Raw genomic sequence first — 22,934 nt, forward strand, 5'->3', positions numbered from 1 at the left:
AACAATGTACAGGGAGGAGGTCAAACACCTAGAGAGCTGGTGCAGTGACAACAACTTGATGCTTAATGTCACCAAAACCAAGGAGATGATCGTCGATTTCAGACGGTCTCAGCCTGAGCACACACCCCTCAGCATCAGCGGCTCCACAGTGGAGAGAGTGGAAAACATCAAGTTCCTTGGGGTGCAGACCTCGGACAATCTCACCTGGTCCAGGAACACCACTGGGATTGTGAAACGAGCCCAGCAGAAATTGCATTTTCTGAGGAAGCTTAAACAAGCATCACTCCCCACTAACATTTTAACTACAGTCTACAGAGGCGTGGTTGAGAGTGTGCTGACCTTTTGCATCACAACCTGGTACTCCAGCTGCAGTGCTGCCTTGCAGAGGGTGGTTAGCGGAGCAGAGAAGGTTATTGGGGTCTTCCTACCTTCTGTCCAAGACCTCTTTCAGAGTCGATGCCTCCAGAAGACACGGTACATCATTAAAGACCCCTCACACCCTCTCCATGAACTGTTTGTTCTTCTGCCATCAGGTAAACGTTACAGGAGCATCAAAACTAAAACCACAAGGCTACTAAACAGCTTCCTCCCACAGGCAGTCAGACTGCTAAATAGCTGCTCTGTTTTGGACACTTTTAACTTGCACTGGACACTTAAAACTTATTTTTTTAACTGACATGTGGCTGTTGTATTTTACTATTTATTGTTATGTTTATTATTTAGTGTTGCGTTTGTTATGATTGCACTGCTCCTGGGATACGCTGTCTCATTCTGCCCCGCAGAGCTGATGTACGGTTAGAATGACAGTAAAGTTTTTGAATCTTGAATCTTTGAATCTTCATATCGCCTGCAAACTTTGCAACAAAGCCAGCAATTCCATCATCCAAATAGATGACATATAATGTAAAAAGAACCGTTCCCAACACAGGCCCTGTGGAACAGCACTAGTTACTGGCAGCCAACCAGAAAAGGCTTCCTTTGTTCCCACTCTTTGCCTCCTGCCAATCAGCCACTGCTTTATCCATGCTAATATCTTTCCTCTAATACCATGAGCTTGTAGCTTATTAAACAACCTCATATGTGGCACCTTATCAAAGGCCTTCTGAAAATCCAAGTACATGCATCAATCAGTTCTCCTTTGTCTACCCTGCTTGGTATTTCAACAGATTGTCAGGCAAGATTTTTCATTGAGGAAACCATGCTGATTACAGCCTATTTTATCACGAGTCATGTACCCCGAGACGTCATCCTTAATAAACGACTCCAGCATCTTCCCAACCACTGAGGTCAGACTAACTGGCCTATAGCTTCATTTTTACTTCTTCTCTCCCTTTTTGAAGAGTGGAGTGACATTTGCAATTTTCCAGTCTTCTGCAACCATTCCAAAATCTAGTAATTCTTGAAAGATCATTACTAATGCCTCCACAATCTCTTCAGTCACCTCTTTCAGAAACCTGGCGTGTACACCATCTGGTCCAGGTAACTTACTACAAACACGAGGAAATCTGCAGATGCTGGAAATTCAAGCAACACACAAAATGCTGGTGAAACGGAGCTGGCCAGGCAGCATCTATAGGAAGAAGTACAGTCGACATTTTGGACCAAGACCCTTCTTCAGGACTAACTGAAAGAAGAGACTTGAGAGGGGGAGGAGGAGATCCGAAATGATAGGAGAAGACAGGAGGCAGAGGGATGAAGCTAAGAGCTGGAAAGTTTATTGGCAAAAGGGATATAGAGCTGGAGAAGGGAGAGGATCATGGGACAGGAGGCCTAGGGAGAAAGAAAGGGGGAGGGGAGCACCAGAGGAAGAACAAGCGGAACAAGTGCTACACCTGCCCTTACACTTCCTCCCTCACCACCATTCAGGGCCCCAGACAGTCCTTCCAGGTGAGGCAACACTTCACCTGTGAGTCCGCTGGTATGGTATACTGCGTCCGGTGCTCCCGGTGTAGCCTTTTATATATTGGTGAGACCCGACGCAGACCGGGAGACCATTTTGCTGAACACCTACGCTCTGCCAGAGAAAGCAGGATCTCCCAGTGGCCACACATTTTAATTCCACGTCCCATTCCCATTCTGATATGTCTATCCATGGCCTCCTCTACTGTCAAAATGAAGCCACACTCGGGTTAGAGGAACAACACCTTATATACCGGCTGGGTAGCCCTCCAACCTGATGGCATGAACATTGACTTCTCTAACTTCCGTTAATGCCCCTTCTTACCCCATCCTTTACTTATTTATTATTGTTTCCCTTTTTTTCCTTTTCTCTCTTTTTTTCCTCTCTCGGTCCCTCTCACAATCACTCCTTGCCTACTCTCCATCTCCCTCTGGTGCTCCCCACCCCCTTTCTTTCACCCTAGGCCTCCCGTCCCATGATCCTTTCCCTTCTCCAGCTCTGTATCCCTTTTGCCAATCACCTTTCCTGCTCTTAGCTTCACCCCTCCCCCTCCTGTCTTCTCCTATCATTTCGGATCTCTTCCCCCCCCCCCCCCCCCAACATTCAAATCTCTTACTATCTTTTCTTTCAGTTGGTCCTGAAGGAGGGTCTCGGCCCGAAACGTCGACTGTACTTCTTCCTATAGATGTTGCCTGGCCTGCTGCGTTCCACCAACTTATCTACTGCACCTTCAGACCTTTCAGCTTCCTAAGACCTTTTCTCTAGTTTCACACATTTCATGACCCCTGACATCTGGAAATCCCACCATATTGCTAGTGTCTTCCACAGTGAAGACTGACGCAAAATACTTATTCAGTTCGTCTGCCATTTCCTTCCTCGCCAGCATCATTTCCCAATGGTCCAATATCCACTCTTGTCTCTCTATTACACTTTATGTATCTGAAGAAACTTTTGGTATCCTCTCTAATGTTCTTGGCTAGCTTACTTTCTCCTTAATGACCTCCATCTGTTTAATGACGTTTTTAGTTTTTGTTGGTATTTGAAAGCTTCCCGATCCTCTAACTTCCCACTATTTTTTGCTCTATTATATGCCCCCTCTTTGGCTTTTATGTTGGCTTTGACTTGTTAGCCATCTTTCCTTTAGAATACTTCTTCCTCTTTGGGATGTATATATCCTGTGCTTTCCGAATTGCTTCCAGAAATTCCAGCCTTTGCTGCTCTGCTGTCGTCCCTGCCAGTGTTCTTTTCCAATCAATTCTGGCCAGCTCCTCTCTCATGCCTCTGTAATTCCCTTTACTCCAGTGGAAAACTGATACATCTGACTTTAGCTTCTCTTTCTCAAATTTCAGGGTGAATTCAATCGTATGAGCACTTGCCCCTAAGGGTTCCTTTACCTTAAGCTCCCTAATCAATTTTGGTTCATTGCACAACACCCAATCCAGAATAGTTGACCCCCTGGTGGGCTCAGCCACCAGCTGCTCTGAAAAACCCTCTCATAGGCACACTGGAAATTCCCCCTCCTGGAAACCAGCACCAACTTGATTTTCCCAATCTACTTGCAGATTGAAATCCCCCATGATTATTGTAACGTTGCCCTTTTGGCATGCATTTTCTACCTCCCCCCCCCCCCCCATTGTAGTTTGTAGGCCACTGTTTGGGGCTCTGTATACAACTCCCATGAGGGTCCTTGTAGTTCCTTAGCTCTACACACAATGATTCAACATCTTCCAACCCTACGTCACCTCTTCCTAATGATTTGATTTCATTTTTTACGAACCGTACAATGCCGTCCTTTTGATACATTGTGTGTTCTTGGACATTAAGCCCCCAGCTGTAATGTTCTTTCAGCCATGATTCAGTGATGCCTACAACATCATACCTGCCAATCTGTAATTGTGCTACAAGTTCATCTACCGTATTCCATACAGTGCAAACATTGAAATATAACACCTTCAGTCCTTTCTCGATTTTGTCTGCATTTATGTTGCAATTCATCCAGTTGACTGCAATTTTACCCTATCAACAGCCTCTCCTCACTACACATTGCCTCTGTTTGTAAGCCAACTGCCTCATCTTCAGCTCTGTTATCTGCCTTTCCTACAATACTTGCATTGCAACATTAGCAGCTCAGTACACTAATCACACCATGCTCAACCTTTTGATTCCTGACTTTGTCTGAGGTCTTACCAACATCTGCCTTCACAACCTCTCCACTAACTGTTCTGGCACTCTGGTCCCATCCCCCTGCAACTCGTGTTTAAGCCCCATCAGCAAACCTTCCTGCAAGGATATTAGTACCCTCCTGTTCAGGCGCAAACTGTCCCATGCTGTACTGGTCCTACCTTCCCCGGAAGCAAGCCCAATGATCATATACCCTCCCTCCTACACCAACTCCTTAGCCACGTAATAAATTGTACAATCTTCCTAGTTCTGGCCTCACTAGATGCTACCTGGCCTGCTGAGTTTCTCCAGCATTTTGTGCGTTTCAATTGTGCTGAAGTTGAGAGCTCAAGTCCCCAGGAGTGAACATCACTAATGGCCAATTCTTATCCAAACATGTAGATACCACGGCCAAGAGAGCTCACCAGTGGGATAGAGATTTAACATATCCCCCACCCTTGGCCCTTACCAGTTTTTATCAATGGGTCATGAAAAGCATCCTGCATCATTCCCTGGTGCAGCAACTGCTCTGCCTGTGACCACAAGGAACTGCAGAGAGTTGTGGACGCAGCTCAGCACATCATGGAAACCAGCCCGCCCCCCCTCCACAGACTCCATCCAAAAGGCAGCCAGCAGAATCAAAGTTCCCACCCACCCTGCACATTCTCTCTTCTCCCCTCTTCCATTCAGCAAAGGTACACGCCACCAGGCTTAGGGACAGTTTTTTTCCCTGCTGCTACATGGCTCCCTAAGACAATAAGATGGAGTCTTGGTCTCACAACCCACCTCGTTATGATCCTGCATTCTGTTATTGTTCTGCCTCAGTGATTTGAACTCTATCAACAGTAGGCTAGACTAGCTTTTCATTGTACAATTGACAATAACAAACCATTAATTCAAACAGAAGAGACGAAATATTGGCAAATTTCTGGTGCATTAACACGTGGGCAACAATAGATTCAAATTGTCCTAATTTTAACACCACAGTAGAGCAGCGGTTAGCCTGACCCTATTACAGCTCAGATCTTCAGTGTTCAATTCCTTTATTTTATTTTTATTTGGATAAGCTATTCACAAGTATTACACAGACTTTTTTACATATAAAACCTTTTCCAATTTTATATATGTATAAATCTGTATATTTATGCATTCACAAGTACACACTGAGATGATATTAAAAGAAAAATATTTTTTAAAAAGGGGGCATAAAGTAGGTAACAGTGGTTAGGCACTTAAATAGATATTTATGTACAATTGTAATTCCACACTATTAAACTAAATAATGCTAATAATTGATTTAAAAAATAGTAATAATAATGGTTGAATAATAATTTCCATGTATCTCTTCTGGTCCATTTCTTTTAGTCCAAAATATTGTGTGTAACCCCATGTAACTTCCATCGTAGGTGTTTGTATCCTAACACATTCATGTTTGCTCCTATCCACAGACATACTTATCCAATCCCTGTGTACTTAATTATTTCATTTTATCATTTTTTCCCAAATCTTTTTCTTTACTTGTATTAATTCCACGTTTTCCAGAAATAAAACAGTGAACATTCGAACCAAGGGAGCTTAACACTATTACTATGTTGATGAGGAAAGCAGTATGAAACTTTAGGAGAGTCATCTAAAGTCTGCTCGCGTTGAGATTATAAATTCAATCCATTTATTCCAAATTTGATAACATTTTTCTTTTTGAATTCTCAGAGGGTAAGTCATCTTTTCCATTTTAGATATTTCCAAAATAATTTCATGCCAATCTTCTAATGTTGGATTTAGCCACTTTCTGGTGATTGATTTCTTACTTGCCTCTAAAAGGGCCTGCAGCAGCTTTATATCTTTCTTTTGTTCCAAAAACAATACATGCCCCAAATAGAGAGTCTCCAAGTTCAGAGGTATCTGGGTCTTAAATACCTTAACTAATGTTATGTGATTACCTTTCCAGTATAAACTTAATTTAGGGCAATCCCAAAAAATATGGAAATGATTTGCCTCCTTGGAGCCACACCTTCTCCAACATGCCACGTTTGTTGTCTTTATATTTTTCCTGGTATGGGGTCTTGAAGTATCTTAAAATATTCTTCCAGTAATGTTCTCTCCAAACCAAAGAGTTAGTTGAAGACCACTGAAAGCTGCATATTTTCCCCCAAGCCTCCTCTGAAAGTACCAACCCACTTCTTTTTCCCACTTCACTTTAATATACAATGCGTTTTCTTTTTTGGCATGAAAGAGGGCATTATATAATCGAGAAATTGATTTACTTGGTATTGAGCTGTAAGCCAATTTCAGAATCTTGAAAAATTCTAATTCTGCTATAGATAAGTCTGTATATCTACAATTCTGATTAAAGTACGGTAGTGTCATTATGAAGGTACCTAAAAAAAAAAAGTCATTGTGTTCTAGCCCATATTTGTCCTCCAGGGATTGAAAACTTTGTAATGCACTTTTATGTGTGAGTGAGGAGTAGGTTATAAGACCTTTCTTTATCCATAGTTCAAATCTTTTATTTCCTCTGCTGGGAAGGAATTTGGTATCATAAGCACACCATCTGAAAAGCTTTAACATATTGTATATTCAATACTTTTAGTGTGAGATTTATCCAGCTGTTTTTAATCTTTTCCAGTTGGGCCATCAATCCTTTGTCTGCAATTGTAGAGGAAAACTGTCAATCAATCCAAATTCTATTTCCTTCCATCTAGCCTTGTATTCCCCATTACTCCAATATAACAGAGGGGTTATCTGTGAAGCATACAAATAATTTCTCATGCAAGGAAGTGCCATACCTCCTCCTTCCTTTCCTAACCGTAAAGTGTTAAATCGGATTCCAGGTTTCTTTCCTTGCCAGATAAAGCGGGAAATCCATTTGTCCCATTCCCTGAATTGATTATCGTCTACCTCCACAGGTAAAGTCCAGAAAAAGTAAAGTAACCGAGAGAGAATATTCATTTTTGTGGTATTTATCCTTGAATTTAGACTTAAAAAGGGGATAAGGTTCCATCTATGTATATCTACTTTTATCTCTGAAGTTAATGGCCCATAATTTACTTGTGACAATGTTGAAAGCTCTTTTGGCAGGGTTATTCCTAAATATTTTAATGATTTAGCTTCCCACTTAAGATCATATGTATCCTTAAAGGGCAAACACGAGGAAATCTGCAGATGCTGGAAATTCAAACAACACACACAAAATGCTGGTGGAACACAGCAGGACAGGCAGCATCTATAAGGAGAAGCACTGTCGACGTTTCGGGGTGAGACCCTTCGTCAGGACTAACTGACAGAAAAGATAGTAAGAGATTTGAAAGTAGTGGGGGGAGGGGGAAATGCAAAATGATAGGAGAAGACCGGAGGGGGTGGGATGAAGAAGAGCTGGAAAGGTGATTGGCGAAAGTGATACAGAGCTGGAGAAGGGAAAGGATCATGGGACAGGAGGCCTCGGGAGAAAGAAAGGGGGAGGGGGGGAAGCACCAGAGGGAGATGGAGAACAGGCAAACAACTAAATATGTCAAGGATGGGGTAAGAAGGGGAGGAGGGGCATTAACGGAAGTTAGAGAAGTCAATGTTCATGCCATCAGGTTGGAGGCTACTCAGCCGGTATATAAGGTGTTGTTCCTCCAACCTGAGTTTGGATTCATTTTGACAGTAGAGGAGGCCATGGATGGACATATCAGAATGGGAATGGGACGTGGAATTAAAATGAGTGGCCACTGGGAGATCCTGCTTTTTCTGGCGGACCGAGCATAGGTGTTCAGCGAAACGGTCTCCCAGTCTGTGTCGGGTCTCACCAATATATAAAAGGCCACACCGGGAGCACCGGACACAGTATAGCACACCAGCTGACTCACAGGTGAAGTGTCGCCTTACCTGGAAGGACTGTCTGGGGCCCTGAATGGTGGTGAGGGAGAAAGTGTAAGGGCAGGTGTAGCACTTGTTCCACTTACAAGGATAAGTGCCAGGAGGGAGATCGGTGGGAAGGGATGGGGGGGACGAGTGGACAAAGGAGTCGCGTAGGGAGCGATCCCTGTGGAAAGCAGAAGGGGGGGGAGAGAGAAAGATGTGCTTGGTAGTGAGATCCCGTTGGAGGTGGCGGAAGTTACAGAGAATTATACATTGGACCTGAGGCTGGTGGGGTGGTAGGTGAGGACAAGGGGAACCCTATCCCGAGTGGGGTGGCAGGCGGATGGGGTGAGGGCAGATGTGCGGGAAATGGGAGAGAAGCGTTTGAGAGCAGAGTTGATGGTGGAAGAAGGGAAGCCCCTTTGTTTAAAAAAGGAGCACATCTCCTTTGTCCTGGAATGAAAAGCCTCATCCTGAGAGCAGATGCGGCGGAGACGGGGGAATTGTGAGAAGGGGATAGCATTTTTGCAAGAGACAGGGTGGGAAGAGGAATAGTCCAGGTAGCTGTGAGAGTCTGTAGGCTTATAATAGATATCAGTAGATAAGCCATCTCCAGAGATGGAGACAGAAAGATCAAGAAAGGGGAGGGAGGTGTCGGAAATGGACCAGGTAAATTTGAGGGCAGGGTGAAAGTTGGAGGCAAAGTTAATGAAGTCAACGAGCTCAGCATGCATGCAGGAGGCAGCACCAATGCAGTCGTCGATGTAGCGAAGGAAAAGAGGGGGACGGATACCCGTATAGACTTGGAACATGGACTGTTCCACAAAGCCAACAAAAAGGCAGGCATAACTGGGACCCATACGGATGCCCATTGCTACACCCTTGGTTTGGAGGAAGTGGGAGGAGCCAAAGGAGAAATTATTGAGAGTAAGAATTAATTCCGCTAGACGGAGGAGAGTGGTGGTAGAGGGGAATTGGTTAGGTCTGGAATCCAAAAAGATCTCCCAGAGGCCACACATTTTAATTCCACATCCCATTCTGATATGTCTATCCATGGCCTCCTCTACTGTCAAAATGAATCCAAACTCAGGTTGGAGGAACAACACCTTATATACCGGCTGGGTAGCCTCCAACCTGATGGCATGAACATTGACTTCCCTAACTTTCGTTAATGCCCCTCCACCCCTTCTTACCCCATCCCTGACATATTTAGTCATTTGCCTGTTCTCCACCTCCCTCTGGTGCTTCCCCCCCTCCTCCTTTCTCCCGAGGCCTCCCGTCCCATGATCCTTTCCCTTCTCCAGCTCTGTATCACTTTCGCCAATCACCTTTCCAGCTCTTAGCTTCACCCCACCCCCTCCAGTCTTCTATCATTTCACATTCCCCCCCCACTACTTTCAACTCTCTTACTATCTTTCCTTTCAGTTAGTCCTGACGAAGGGTCTCAGCCCGAAACGTCGACAGTGCTTCTCCCTATAGATGCTGCCTGTCCTGCTGTGTTCCACCAGCATTTTGTGTGTGTCATATGTATCCTGCAGTTTTTGGATGCTGTATAATTTAGGGATATAACCTGCGTTTTCTTTACATTAATTTTATAACCTGATATTTTCCCGAACCCATCCATCCAACAGTGTAAACAATCCTATAAATGATTTTTCTGGTTCACTCAAATAGACTAAGACGTTATCTGCGAATAGCGCCACCTTCTGTTCAATCCCTGCCACCTTGATACCTTTTACAATTTTGCTCTGTCGTATTAGTTGGGCAAGAGGTTCAATGTATAGTGCAAAGAGGAGAGGGGAGATTGGGCATCCCTGTCTAGTTCCTCTCTCTAAAATAAAAGAGTCAGAGAGGTCCCCATTTATCTTAATTCGAGCTGTAGGGTCGTCATATAAAGTCTGGATTACTTTAATAAACTTTTCTTGAAAGCCAAATCTTCCTAACACTTTGTATAAGAATACCCATCGAACTGAATCAAAAGCTTTCTAGGCGTCTAATCCCACTACCATTGTCTCTGTCCTGTTCTTAGTAACCTGTTCTAGTATGTGTAAAGTTCTCCTTATGTTGTCCTGAGTTTGTCTTTGATGGATCAATCCAGTCTGGTCTAAGTGGATGAGGCCAGGTAGAAGCTTTTCCAGTCTATGAGCTAATACAGATGTAAATAATTTATAATCCAAATTAAGGACACTGACTGGCCGGTAATTGCCGCATTCTAGTTTATCTTTACACTCTTTAGGAATAACTGATATAATCGCCTCTCTCCAGGAAGGTGGAATTTCTCCTCTCTGTAAGATCCAGTTAAAGGTGTAAGTAATAATGGAGCTAACTGTGACTTCAGCGATTTGTACCACTCTGAGGTAAACCCATCAGAGCCTGCAGACTTTCCGGCCTTTAATCTAGAGATGGCCATGTTCAGTTCTTTGGCAGTTACTGGTTCTAATAAACATTCATTTTGTAAATCTGTGAGCTTGGGTAATTCTGAAGAATTCAGGAAAATGTCTATATGGGACTCATTGGAGGCCCGGGGTTGAGAGTACAGCTGTCGATAATATGTTTCAAAACTCTCTTGAATTTTCCCTATTGTACTCTCAACAAGCTTTGTTTCGGGATTCTTTATTTTATGAGTTGTATTTTCTGTTTGTTGTTTACATAACTTATATGCTAATAATCTAGCTGATTTACCTCCTACTTCATAATTCTTTTGTCTCAGGTAAAGAAAATTTCTTTGAGTTTCCAATGTAAAAATCTCATCAATTTCACTTTGCAATTTCTTAATTTCCTATTTTAAATTAGAATTAATTTTGTTGCTATCTACAACTTGAAGTTGTTTTAATTTTCCTTGAAGGTCTACTAATTTTTGTGCTTTAAAAATTTTCATGTGAGTAGTAATGGAAATAATTTTTCCTCTCAGTACGGCTTTCAATGTATCCCATAAGATCACTGGTGATGTTTCTCCTGTGTTATTAAGGTCTAGGTATTCTTTGATTTCTCCCCTTAATCTCTCCATTACTTTTGGGTTATTGAGTATATGTGAATTTAACCCCCAAGGTGTTTTCCTCGTTTTCCTTTCCAGAATTAGGGACATAGAGATTGGGCTATGGTCCGACAAATCAATTGTTGCAATGTTACACTCTTTTATCCTGAATCTAAATATGTTAAATATAAAAAAAATAGTCTATCCTTGAATAAGCTGAATAAGGGGAAGAGTAATATGTATAGTCTTTACTAGTGGGATTTAATTCCCTCCATACATCTATTATTCCCAACTCCTCCATCAATGATTTCACTTTGCTAGTCAGAGGTTTATTCTGAATAACTGTTCCTGAAGAATCTAATGCAGGGTTTAACCTAATATTAAAATCCCCTCTGCAGATTACTACCCCACTTGGTCCAGATGAAGAGCTAGCCATTAGGTCAAAAATGTGTCTATAGAATGACCATTCACTCCCTGGTGGAGCATAAACATTCAGCAATGTTATTTCAGTACCCTGTATTCTTCCTATAATCCTTGCAAATCGTCCATCCTTGTCTTTAGTCTCTGAAATATGTTCATGGTAAAGAGCACTTGATATTAAAATAGCTACTCCTCTTTTGTGGCTCAATTTATATGATGAATAAAATACATGCTTAAAGCCCATTCTTTTTAATTTTGCATGTTCCGATTGACTTATGTGCATTTCCTGAAGGAAGGCTATTTGTGCCCTCTCTTTTTTCAAATCAGACATAATCTTATTTCTCTTAATTGGATTCAAGACCCCATTAACATTATAGGAAATTATTTTTACAGTTTCAATTTGCATTTTTCTCTAGTAGAAGAGGAAACACGCTCCTTTTCTAAACAAACAGTGAGCTATCCTTTCTCAACAGTAAACCAGAACACAAAACCAAACCCTAGGCATTTTTGAGCGTAGAACATTTGAAAATTTTCCCCCCAACTTCCAGCAGTGAGGCCTGAGCACTGACCTGCCTCAGCTCAGAGTGATAACCTCTATCTTCACCCTGTAGAGGGCCCTCCACAGTGTGAACAATCATGGAGAATTCTCTTCATTTTACGTCTCAACCATGTTACTATTATTCGTTACTCCGCCTAGTTTATTTTCAGTTACCAGCTTTAATTTTACATTTAAGTCTGATTTACTCTTTTCAGTCATTTTTCTTAATTAATCTATGCTCTCTGGACGTTCACGTCTGAATACTTGCAGCTTGACACTCTGGTTCGAGTGGAGTGTTCTCACCGCACTGGCTGCTGTGACTTCCGCTGAATCCTCTCCAGTAGCAACTCCGGTTGGGCGATAACTTTTACGGGTAGTCCCCGGTCCTCCAGGTCCGACGTTGCCTCCTCCACTGTAGCGTAGGTTTTTGTCCCTTTGTCGTAAAAGACTCCAAGCCAAGCTGGGTACAGGGTCTGGAATCTGATGTTGTGTTTCTTCAGGACCCTCCGTGTTTCCGCATATTCCTTCTGTATGGCAAGGGTCCCCGGTACGTAATCGTGGTCAAAGTTGATTTTACAGTTGCTCCACATAAAGCCTTTCTTTCGCCATGCCAGTTTAAGCACTTCTTCCTTCTTTCTGTAGCTGAGAAATCTGACTGGAATCGATCTGGGCTGGGCGTCTGCCGGAGGCTGCAGTGCTAACGCATGGTGGGCCCTTTCTATCTGTAGGTCTTTTGTGTCTGGTATGTCCAGGTTCTCTCTAAGCAGCTTCTCCACAAAGGGAATCACCAATCCGGGTTTACCCTCAGCTCCTTCGGGAACTCCGTAGTGTTACGTACCCCGTAACTGGGTCACTTACCAGCAAAGATAGAGAGGTCCGTTGAAGTCTGATGGTACTAATTTTAACAGTATTTATTGATAAAAATACACAAAAATAATATCAATGCAACCATACAGATAATATACGTCGTCAATACTAAATCAAAAAGCGCGGGTATAATAATAATCAATAAGAAATAACTCTATCGTTGTCTAGGGGATAATGTATTGACCGATGGAAATATAAAAGTCACTCAAGTTCATTCAAGCTGCAGGCTGCAGCCTTTGGTTGGAGTCAAGAGAGAGAGTTTAAAACTTGCCCATTCCTTTTATGATGTCAATCCTTCGAGAGTCGTTGGGACTGATTTCTCCTTTGGTTTAACTAAAGCCGTTCTCCCGTGGTAAGGCCCACCAATTCCGAGGCAAATGGAAAAGGACACACGTGGGCTTTCCACCAGCTTTCGCTATTACACTGTTACAGGATTTCTAGCGTTTCTTCTGGTGCGTCTGAAGAGGCTGTTCCCCAGACCCTCTTTTATCCTGACTCACAGGGTCTCAGATGTCAATCAGGTTGGAAGGATGCCACCCCTCAACCAGCCCACTTTTGGTCATTCCTTGAGGGAATCGATGAATAGCACAGCGCTCAATACACAATTCCGTCTCCAAGAGACAATGGCCGGTTCCCGTGGCTTTGAAATCGCTGAGGGCCAGGACATTCCAAACCCCCTGTGGATTCTGCGTCTCTCTCTCATTTCCTGGGTCTCCTGACCTGAATTAATAGCGATCTTGTGATTCTCAAAAAGGAGGGGGCTACTTTCTACCCTTCGGCCCCTCAGAGTCGGGGCGCAGGCGTAACAGTAGATCCTCACATTTTCCCTTCTTGAGCGGCCTTCTTGGTCCATTAGCTTCCACTGGAGCTGCTCTTGTAGCTTTAGCATTTCTGCTATCACCTCCACTGTGTTTTACAGCCTCTCCTCAGTCCCTACAATCCTCGCTAAGACTTCATCTATCCTCAAATTAGTTTTTACTATTTCTCCTTTAATATCTTCCAGCAGTTTCTTGTTATCTTGTCGGAAATCACGAATCTCTTTGAGAATCAAAGTCAGGTTCACCAACTCTTCTTCATTATTTCCGGCCTGGCTAGCCGTGGAGAAGCTAGCCCCCTCGTGTTACTGCAACTCATATTTATCAGCCTTCTGAGTGAACTTTTTATTCTTGTACTTAGCCATCATCCTTGCCCCTTTTATTATACAATACTAAATATTTGTCTAATTTCGGTTTTGGGGCAGTTTACATTCTTTTTTTGTCGAGAGACCTTTCCCTATGGTGCCATTCCCTTGGTGAGCCGGAAGTCCTCCCCTCAGCGTTCAACTCCAAAGGCATCTGTAAGAAGTTTGTACATCCTTCATGTGAGTGCGTGGGTTTCCTCTGGGTGCTTCCGTTTCCTCCCACGGTCCCAAGTCGTACTAGTTGGTCAGTCAAATGGTCATTGTAAATTGTCCCATGATTAGGCTCGGGTTAAATCGGGGGATTACTGGGCAGTGCCATGGTAGTTAACAGCAGGTTGGAGTTCAGAGTTGAATTACTCGACATCCTCTGTGAGAAGTTTGTACATCCTTGCCTTGAGTGTGTGGGTTTTCTCCAGGTGCTCCGGTTTCCTCCCACGGTCCAATGACTTACAAGTCAGTAGGTCGTGACCAGTCATTTTAAATTGTCCCATGATTAGGCTAGATACTTTATTGATCTGAAAGGAAATTACAGTGTCACAGTAGCAATACAGGGGCAAAGATGTACAAATATTAGAAGAGAAGAAAGAAAGATTAAAAAAAAGTTACCTCAAACAGTCCTAACAGTAGGGGGTCATCACTTCCCAGCTGTAGGTTGACTCATGATAGATCCTAATGGTCAAGGGTAAGAATGACCTCGCATAGTGCTCTTTGGAGCAGAGCAGTTGTCTTAGCCTATTACTAAAAGTGCTCCTCTGTTCAGTCAAGGTGGCGTGCAGAGGGGGAGAAACATTGTTCAGAATTGCCAGGATTTTCCATTGGGTCCTTTGTTCTACCACAGCCTTCCAGCATGTCCAGTTTGACTCCTGTAACAGAGCCAGCCTTTCTAATCAGTTTATTGGCATCACTTGCCCCAGCACACCACCGCATAGAAGACTGTACTGGTGACAACAGACTGGTAGAACATGTGAAGGAGAGGCCTTTATACTCCAAAGAACCTCAGTTTCCTCAGGAAGTAGAGGTGACTCTGACCCTTCTTGTACACAGCCTCTGTGTTGGTGCTCCACTCAAGTTTTACCACATCTACGTCCTCACCATCAATAGTAACAGGGAGCAGTGCAGGCTTGGTCTTCCTAAAGTCCATCACCATCTCCTTTGTCTTACTGATGTTGAGCTGCAGATGATTCACCTTGCACCATTCGACAAAGTCCTCCACCAGGGACCTGTATTCATCCTCCCATCCTCCCTTTATACACCTGAGTCATCAAAAAATTTCTGCAGATGATATGACTCAGTGTTGTATCTAAAGTCCAGGGTAAACAGGAAGGGAGCCAATCCAGTCCCCTGTGGGGCCCCGGTGCTGCTTATAGCCGTGTCTGACACACAGCTCTGAAGCTGCACATACTGTGGTCTGCCAGTCAGGTGGTCCATTATCCCGGACACAATGGAAGTGCCAACCTGCATTGAACGGAGCTTTTCCCCCAGCAATGAGGACTGTATGGTATTGAAGGCCCTTGGAAATTTTTAAAAAACTCGATCCTCTCTGCTGCCCTGCTTATCCAAATGGGAGTGGGCTTTGCTGTGTCTGAGTTTCCCCAGAGCCACTCTCACCTGCTCAGAGAGGGTTAAATCGGTGAATTGCTGGGCAGTGTGGCTCATTGGGCTGTTCTGCACTATATCTCTAAATTAAGAAACAGAGCACCAATCTGTCTAAAAGGTGCTAATTACATTCAGAAAATTATTTTAAGTCAGTATGCAGCAAACATTAGCGCACAGTCCAGACATTAGTGTAAATAATCTTTCATTAGCATCCTTGTATTCCCTTGGCTTGTCCAGTGGCCAGGGTTCTCCAGGTTCAAGATTTGCTTGCTAGCCGTATTCAGCTGGAGAATGACAGCATCTGCACACTGTCTCAGTCACCACACCATCTTAATCGTTGCCTCACTGCAACTTCCACACTCCCCTCATCAATCATCTTCACTTCCTCAAAAACCTCCATCACCTACACTTGTGAGACAGGTCCTCCCCATGCAGACTTTCAATAATGATTCCAAGCTTTGCCCATCTCCAGGAATCTTCTCTAATTTCCCCATCAGTGATGTATGGCTCACCATCTTATAATTAGCCAGTTCATCCCTGTTATCCTTAAATAGAGGAATCAAACTGTCTTTTCTGGCAGCTTTGAAATTAGAACCTTGTCTGTGGCTAAAGGGGAGGTATAAATCTCTGTCAACGCACCTGAAATCATTCGCTTTGCCTCCCACATTAATGTGGAGATCACATTATGTCCCGGAGACTTCAAAATTCAAAGTAAATTTATTATCAAGGTGTGTATACATTACCATACAGTTCTGTGCAAAAATCTCGGGCACATATACAGTTGCAAGAAAGAATTTGTGAACCCTTGCAATTACCTGGTTTTGGTGACATCTAGGTCACAATAATAAGCAAACACAATCTTTCTAAACTAATAACACACAAACAATTCTACTTTTCATGTCTTTATCTGACAGATTGTTTAATCATTCAGGCTGGAAAAAGTATGCAAACCCTTGTACTTAATAACTGGTAGAACCTCCTTTAGCAGCAATAACCTGCACCAAACCTTTCCTGTAGCTGCTGATCAGACTTGCACAACAGCGAGGAGGAATTTTAGACCAGTCCTCCATTCAAAACTGTTTCAGTTCATCAGTATTTCTGGGATACCGTGCATGAACAACCCTCTTCAGGTCATACCACGGCATCTCAATTGGGTTAAGGTCTGGACTCTGACTTAGCCATTCCAAAACACAGATTTCTTCATTTTAACACATTGTTGTTGGTTTCTTGTGTTTCAATCATGGTCTTGTTGCATCATCCAACTTCTATTAAGTTTCGGGTGACAGACTGACGTTTTGCAGTAAAATGTCTAGATACAATTTTGAATTCATTGTTCCCTCAACGATTGCAAGCTGTCCAGGTCCTGAGGCAGCAAAGCAGCCCCAAACCATGATGCTCCTTCCACCATACATTACAGTTGAAATAAGGTTTTGGTGTTGGTGTGCAGTGTCCTTTTTCCTCCAAACTAGTGGTGTTCATTTCTGCCAAAAAATTCAATTTTTGTCTCATCTGTCCACAGAACATTGTCCCAGAAGCATTATGGTATATCCAGGTGGGCTTTTACAAACTTGAGATGTGCAGCAATGTGTTGTTTTTTTTCTTGGAGAGCAGTTGTTTCCTTCATGGTGTCATGAACATCTCAATGTTTGTCTTATAGTGGACACGTTGGACAGAGACTTTAGCAAGTTCTAGAGATTTCTGCAGGTTACCCTCGGGTTCTTTTTCACCTCCTTCAGCATTGTATGTTATGGTGTTGGTGTGATCTTTGCAGGACACCCACTCCTAGGGAGAGTAGCAATAGTACTGAATTTCCTTCATTTGTGGACAATTTCTCTTACTGTTGAACACTCAGGTCTTTGGAAATGCTTTTGTAGCCTTTTCCAGCTTCATGCACCTCACCAATTCTTCTAAGGTCCTCTGAAAGTTGATTTGATCAAGACATGGTGCACATAAACAGATCTTAGTGTCTTTTTATAGGGCCTCTAAAACCCACACCTCCAACCTCATCTGATTGATTTGGAAAACCCTGACTCCAAATTGCTTTTGTCGAAGGTGTTATCCCAGAGGTTCACAAACTTTTGTGAATTTAGACTGTCATTGTTTAAAATGCGTACTCAGTATTGACAAGAACTACAATTACTTGTGTGTTATTACTTTAGGCAGATTGTGTTTGTCTAATATTGTGACTTAGATGAAGATTAGACCACATTTTATAATTAATGCAGAAAACCAGGTACTATAATTGCAAAGGGTTCACAAACTTTTTCTTGCAACCCTACAGAGTGTCTAAGAGTTTCGCACAGTACTGTAGTAATTTTATGTATTGCCCTGTAATGCTGCCACAAAAAAAACTCAAGCTTCTTGGATTATGTGAGTGATGATAAACCCGATTCTGATGTGGGTCTCTATTGTGGACTGAGAGTGGGAAGGGAGTGGAGAGACAAGCTGTAATGATCAATAAACCATTTTTTTTGGAATCAAATGACCTTCCCCGCTGTCGCAAGGCTGGGTTCGTCTGCACTCGCGCCACCCACCGCCCCAGCTCTCCACGTTGTCAGATACAGCACCGTGTAAAAGTCTCAAGCAGCCAGCCATACGTGTGTGCCTAAGACTTTTTCACAGTATTGTATACTAGCTTGAGGTTCGTTTTCTTGCAGGCATTTATAGGGAGAAAATTAAATAGAATTTATGAAAAACTATAAATAAACATAAGACTGACAACCAGCCAATGTGCAAAAGAAAACAAATTGTGCAATTAAAAATAATACAGAGAGCATGAGTTGTTGAGTCCTTGAAAGTGAGTCTGTAGGTCGTAGAATCAGTCAGAGTTGAGGTGAGTGAAATCATCCACGTTGCTTCAGAAGCTGAATGTTTGAAGGGAGTAACTGTTCCTGAACCTCGTGGTGTTGGACATAAGGCTCTTGTTCCTCCTGCCCAATGGTTGTACTGAGAAAAGGGGTATCTTTGATGATAGATGCTTCTTTTTCATGGCAGTGCTCCATGCAAATGTACTCAGTGGTGGAGCGTGCTTTGCCTGTGACAGACTGGGCTATATCCACCACTTTTTGTAACCCTTTCCATTCCTGGACACTGGTGTTTCCATATGCTGTGCACCTATGGAATAGTGTATTCATCACCCTTTTTGATTTTGCCCCCAAGTTCACTGAGTGCCTGGCCTTCCTCGCAGATGATGAATACATCTACTGAGCCAGAAGGCACAGCCTCAGAATAGAGGGATGTCCCTTTAGAACAGAGATGAGGAGGAAATTCTCTGGCCAGAGGGTGGAGGATCTTTAGAATTCATCACCACAGACATCTGTGGAAGCCAAGTCATTGGGTATATTTAAAGAGAGCGTTGATATGTTCTTGGGCATCAAAGGTTACAGGGAGAAGGCAGGAGAATGGGGTTGAGAGAGATAATAAATCAGCCATGATGGAATGGCCTAATTCTTCTATGTCTTGTGGTCTTCACACCATACACCTCCCTCATCAAGGAGGTCAAAAACAAGGATTTAGATTTGAACTAATTGGTTGAAGAGTTAGAGGGAGGGGCGAGAATGATGGTTGGAACGTGCTGCCCATTAAGAAGGTAGATATTGAGGCCCTTGTTCTACTTAAGCAGTACTAATGAGTTCTTGAAGAGCTGTGGCCTGCAGCACTAGCAGGGGCAGGAAAGAGGGATTACACTCAACAGCTCTTCTCAACATAGTCAGCGAGAGTGTAATGACCTTGCTCTCAACATCAGTAAGACCAAAGAGCTGATTGTGGACTTCAGAAAGGGTGAGACAAGGGAACACACAGAGGGATCACACATGGAAAGAGAGCAGCTTCAAGTTCCTGGGTATCAGTATCTTGAGGATCTGTCCTGGCCCAACATATCGATGCAGCTACAAAGAAGGCGCAACAGCCGCTCAATTTCATTAGGAGTTTGACGAGATTTGCTATGTCACCAAAGACACTCGCAGATTTCTACAGATGTACCTTGGAGAGCATTCTAACTGGGTGGTGTGGGCGGGGGCAGGCGGGGTACTGCACAAGATTGAAATAAGCTGCAGAGAGTAGTAAGCTTAGTCAGCTCCATCATGGTTACTAGCCTTTGGAGTATCCAGGAGGTACAGGAGCCTAAAGGCGCACACTCAACGATTCAGAACAGCCTCTGCCATCAATTTCTGAATGGACATTGAACTCATGAACACTACCTCACCACTTTTTTATTTCTATTTTTGTACTACTTATTTAATTTAACCATTTAATGTATAAATGCTTACTGTAATTCACCATTTTTTCCTCTATTATTATGTATTGCCTTGTACTGCCACCACAAAGACAACAAATTTCACAACCTATACAGGTGATATTAAACCTGATTCTGATATGGCACAGAAACAGGCCATTTGGCCCACCATGCTGTGCTGTCAGCCTTCCATTTACTCTAATCCTTTGTGAATCACAGCATTTATTCTCTCCTCCAACCACCCCACCCCACCCCCGAACCTACTATTCACCTGCACACGCTGGAGGCAATTAATAGAGCCAGGTAACCTACCCAGGTAGTCAACTGGGAGAACATAAACAGAACGAGACATTCTTACTGCCCTTTACACTGTTGATGTTTGGAACAGCAGAGAAGGTCCTCCATCTCTGGTGGTGTTCAGGGCTTCCTTCATCGTGTCAGTAGCTGTTTCCATAACAGTTTTGCTTTACCATTCAGAGAGAGTTGTTGGCCTTGAGCTGAACCCCCAAACCTGGAGGACCAGTGGACCACTCTTAGTCTGACCTTTACCCTTTGACCTGTTTGGCATGGGTGACCCTACCAAGAGCCAAAGCATAAAGCCCTGACTCCAGCCAACGTAGCTGTCCAGGTCATTGAAGCACACAAGCTTCCAATCCTTACAACAAGGCTGTGGTCTTTTTGGAGGACAGGGTCAGAATAGAATAGAACCCTGATTTCCAGGTCTACCAGCTGCTCCACTGTGCCACCATGATGGGCTGAATGGCCTCCTTTCTGTACAATGTCTATGATTCCAGTATCTACTTCCCTCATATTTGTTTAAAATACATTAAATAATACAAATTTGTATTTTTCAGAAAACTGCCTTCGAAGCCCAAACTCCAGATGCAATGGTTTCCTCCATTTTGTACAGTTTCTTACAGTCACTAGGAAGAGCACGGCCATGTTCCATGCAACAATGGATTTCAGCGAAGCCATTTCTGGACACCAGGCATGCGATGTTGTTTCTGACTGCCAGCAAGAAGGGTCTACCAGACCTGCCTGTGGTGGCCGAAGCTGATTTAGATGAGCAGTTTGTCCGCGGAAATGGCCCTGGGGGTCAGGCAACCAACAAGACCAGTAACTGCGTTGTACTCAAACACGTCCCGTCTGGAATTGTTGTAAAGGTAACGATTTGTAAGGCGTTTATATGGTGGTGTAACACGTGCTGAGTACTCTGCTTATTTTTAGTACCAGACTCAGTGGGCTGAATGGCCTAATTCTGCTCCTGTGATTGGTCAGGGCATGAAGGGGTACGGGGAGAAGGCAGGAGACTGGGACTGAGAGGAACATTGGATCAGCCATGATGAAATGGTGGAGCAGACTCGATGGGCCAAATGGCCTAGTTCTACTCTATGTCATATGGTCTTATAGAGGGATAAGAATGTAGCTTTTCGTAAATAAAACAACAGAGTCACTTTAAGGAAAACTGTAACAACTCCTTTATTGTCAACCAAACACAAAACATCATGGACGGTAAAATACTTCACATCATTATGTCATCACATCAGACCAGCCTCTTAACATGAACCCCAACTCAATGTGGATGGTCGTGTATTATGCAAATGTTTCCACCCATTACGTTACCCTGCAATAAATCAGCCATGATTCAATGGCCGAGCTGATTCGATGAGCTGAACGGCCTATTTCTGCTCCTGGTTCAGTTGAAGTACTCCTAAACGCTAACTACACAGACTGCTCCAGATAATGTTACCTTTCACATTTGCTTTAGTGCCATCAGACGAGATCGGTGGATCAGAACAGGAAAATAGCCCGAACAATTCTGCAACAAAAGCTCGATGTCTATTACAAAGGGATGGACAGTGAAGTTATGAAGCAAAAACAGGAACAGCAGTGGAAGAAACAAGAGAAGAAAAAGAAAGCAAAAGATAATTTGGAAAGAAAGCGACAATTTAAGAATCTTTTAAAAGAATCCATAGATGCCACTTAACTGAAGTAACTTAATCATGTCAGTAATTTTTTTTGAAGCACTATGTGTAGTCTAATTATCCAATAATAAACAACCTGTGGTTAAAAGACTGGCCAATATTTGTCTTGTAGAGACACAAGATTCTGCAGATGCTGGAAATCTGGAGCAGCACACTAAGGTGCTGGAGGATCTCAGCGGGTCAGGCAGCATCTGTGAAGGGAAATAGACAGTTGACATTTCAGATCCAGACCCTTCATCTGGACTAGAAAGTGCAGTCCAAGGTGAAAAATGCGTAATCAGGGGTTCCTGTCCTTTTTTTTTAATGCCATGGACTATTGTAATGTGAACAGTCACTGGAAAGATGCAGCTAGTAGATACGTAGTAGTCTCTTTATTTGACAAAACGAGACACAGCAGGCATCATATTGAGACCCTTTCGGGGGAAGAGGCCTGCTCAATCCAACATTACGTGACATTTTATAAGCTAAAGATCAAAATATCTCTACAGTGCTTCTTTTGAATTACATATATCTTTTACACATAACTTTCACACCCACACTCCCGACACCCAAATGATATTATATCAGCGTTGTCTGGTTTTCCAGTTAACTGCAGTTCATAGCTCTTAGGAACCTGTTGCCCAGAGCTGCATTTTAAGTATTCAGATCTGAAGATTGGTGACTGAAGTTAGCTGCTGAAGTGAATATTTTGCTATACACCCTAAGTCTAGAATATTGTCTAACAGGACCAGTGTCATTAAGCAAGGGATCCGTGGACCCCAGGTTGGGAACCCCTGGCCTAGATGGTGTTGGTCACAAAGGAATGGCTAACTCGTGTATTTGACATTTCAGTAATATTTGAGTAATCTTGTGTGATATATAGTATTCCTGCTTGTTTAAGTAATTAATTACAGGTTATATGTAAAACAAAATACACTAATGGCATACGTCACCATGCATGCCTCGCTTAAAGTAAAAATAAAGCCAGACTTGCATTTTGGACCCTGTGTCTTCCTTTCAATTAAATTAAAGTTTCGAAGTTACAGAATGTAAATCAGTTGATGATCGGTCAACAATAGAGTGGATGAGGAGAAGATGTTTCCTATGATGGGTAAGTCTAGGACCAGAGAGCGCAGCCTCAGAATAGAGGGACGTCAATTTAGAATGGAGATGAGAAGGAATTTCTTTAGCCAGAGGCTGATGAATCTGTGAAATTTGGCTTTGGAGGCCAAGTCATTGGGTATATTTAAGGCAGAGATGG

The 22,934-nt window shown here is 43.1% G+C and overlaps 1 protein-coding gene across 2 annotated transcripts in view; it reads left to right on the forward strand.

Moving 5' to 3' along the window:
* mtrfr (mitochondrial translation release factor in rescue) overlaps positions 1 to 22,934 on the forward strand; it is a 43,480-nt gene that overhangs the window by 7,422 nt on the left and 13,124 nt on the right. The window contains exons 2-3 of one of the 2 annotated variants that reach the window (XM_073051999.1): positions 20,564 to 20,872; positions 21,478 to 22,673. In XM_073051999.1, the coding sequence (XP_072908100.1) occupies positions 20,597 to 20,872; positions 21,478 to 21,696 (495 nt within the window). In that variant the 5' untranslated portion in view covers positions 20,564 to 20,596 and the 3' untranslated portion in view covers positions 21,697 to 22,673. Of the gene's footprint in view, positions 1 to 20,563; positions 20,873 to 21,477; positions 22,674 to 22,934 lie in introns of those variants that run through there. The other variant, XM_073051998.1, reaches the window with a different exon arrangement.

This window comes from Hemitrygon akajei, chromosome 7, assembly GCF_048418815.1.
Source record: "Hemitrygon akajei chromosome 7, sHemAka1.3, whole genome shotgun sequence".
Taxonomy (NCBI): Eukaryota; Metazoa; Chordata; class Chondrichthyes; order Myliobatiformes; family Dasyatidae; genus Hemitrygon; species Hemitrygon akajei.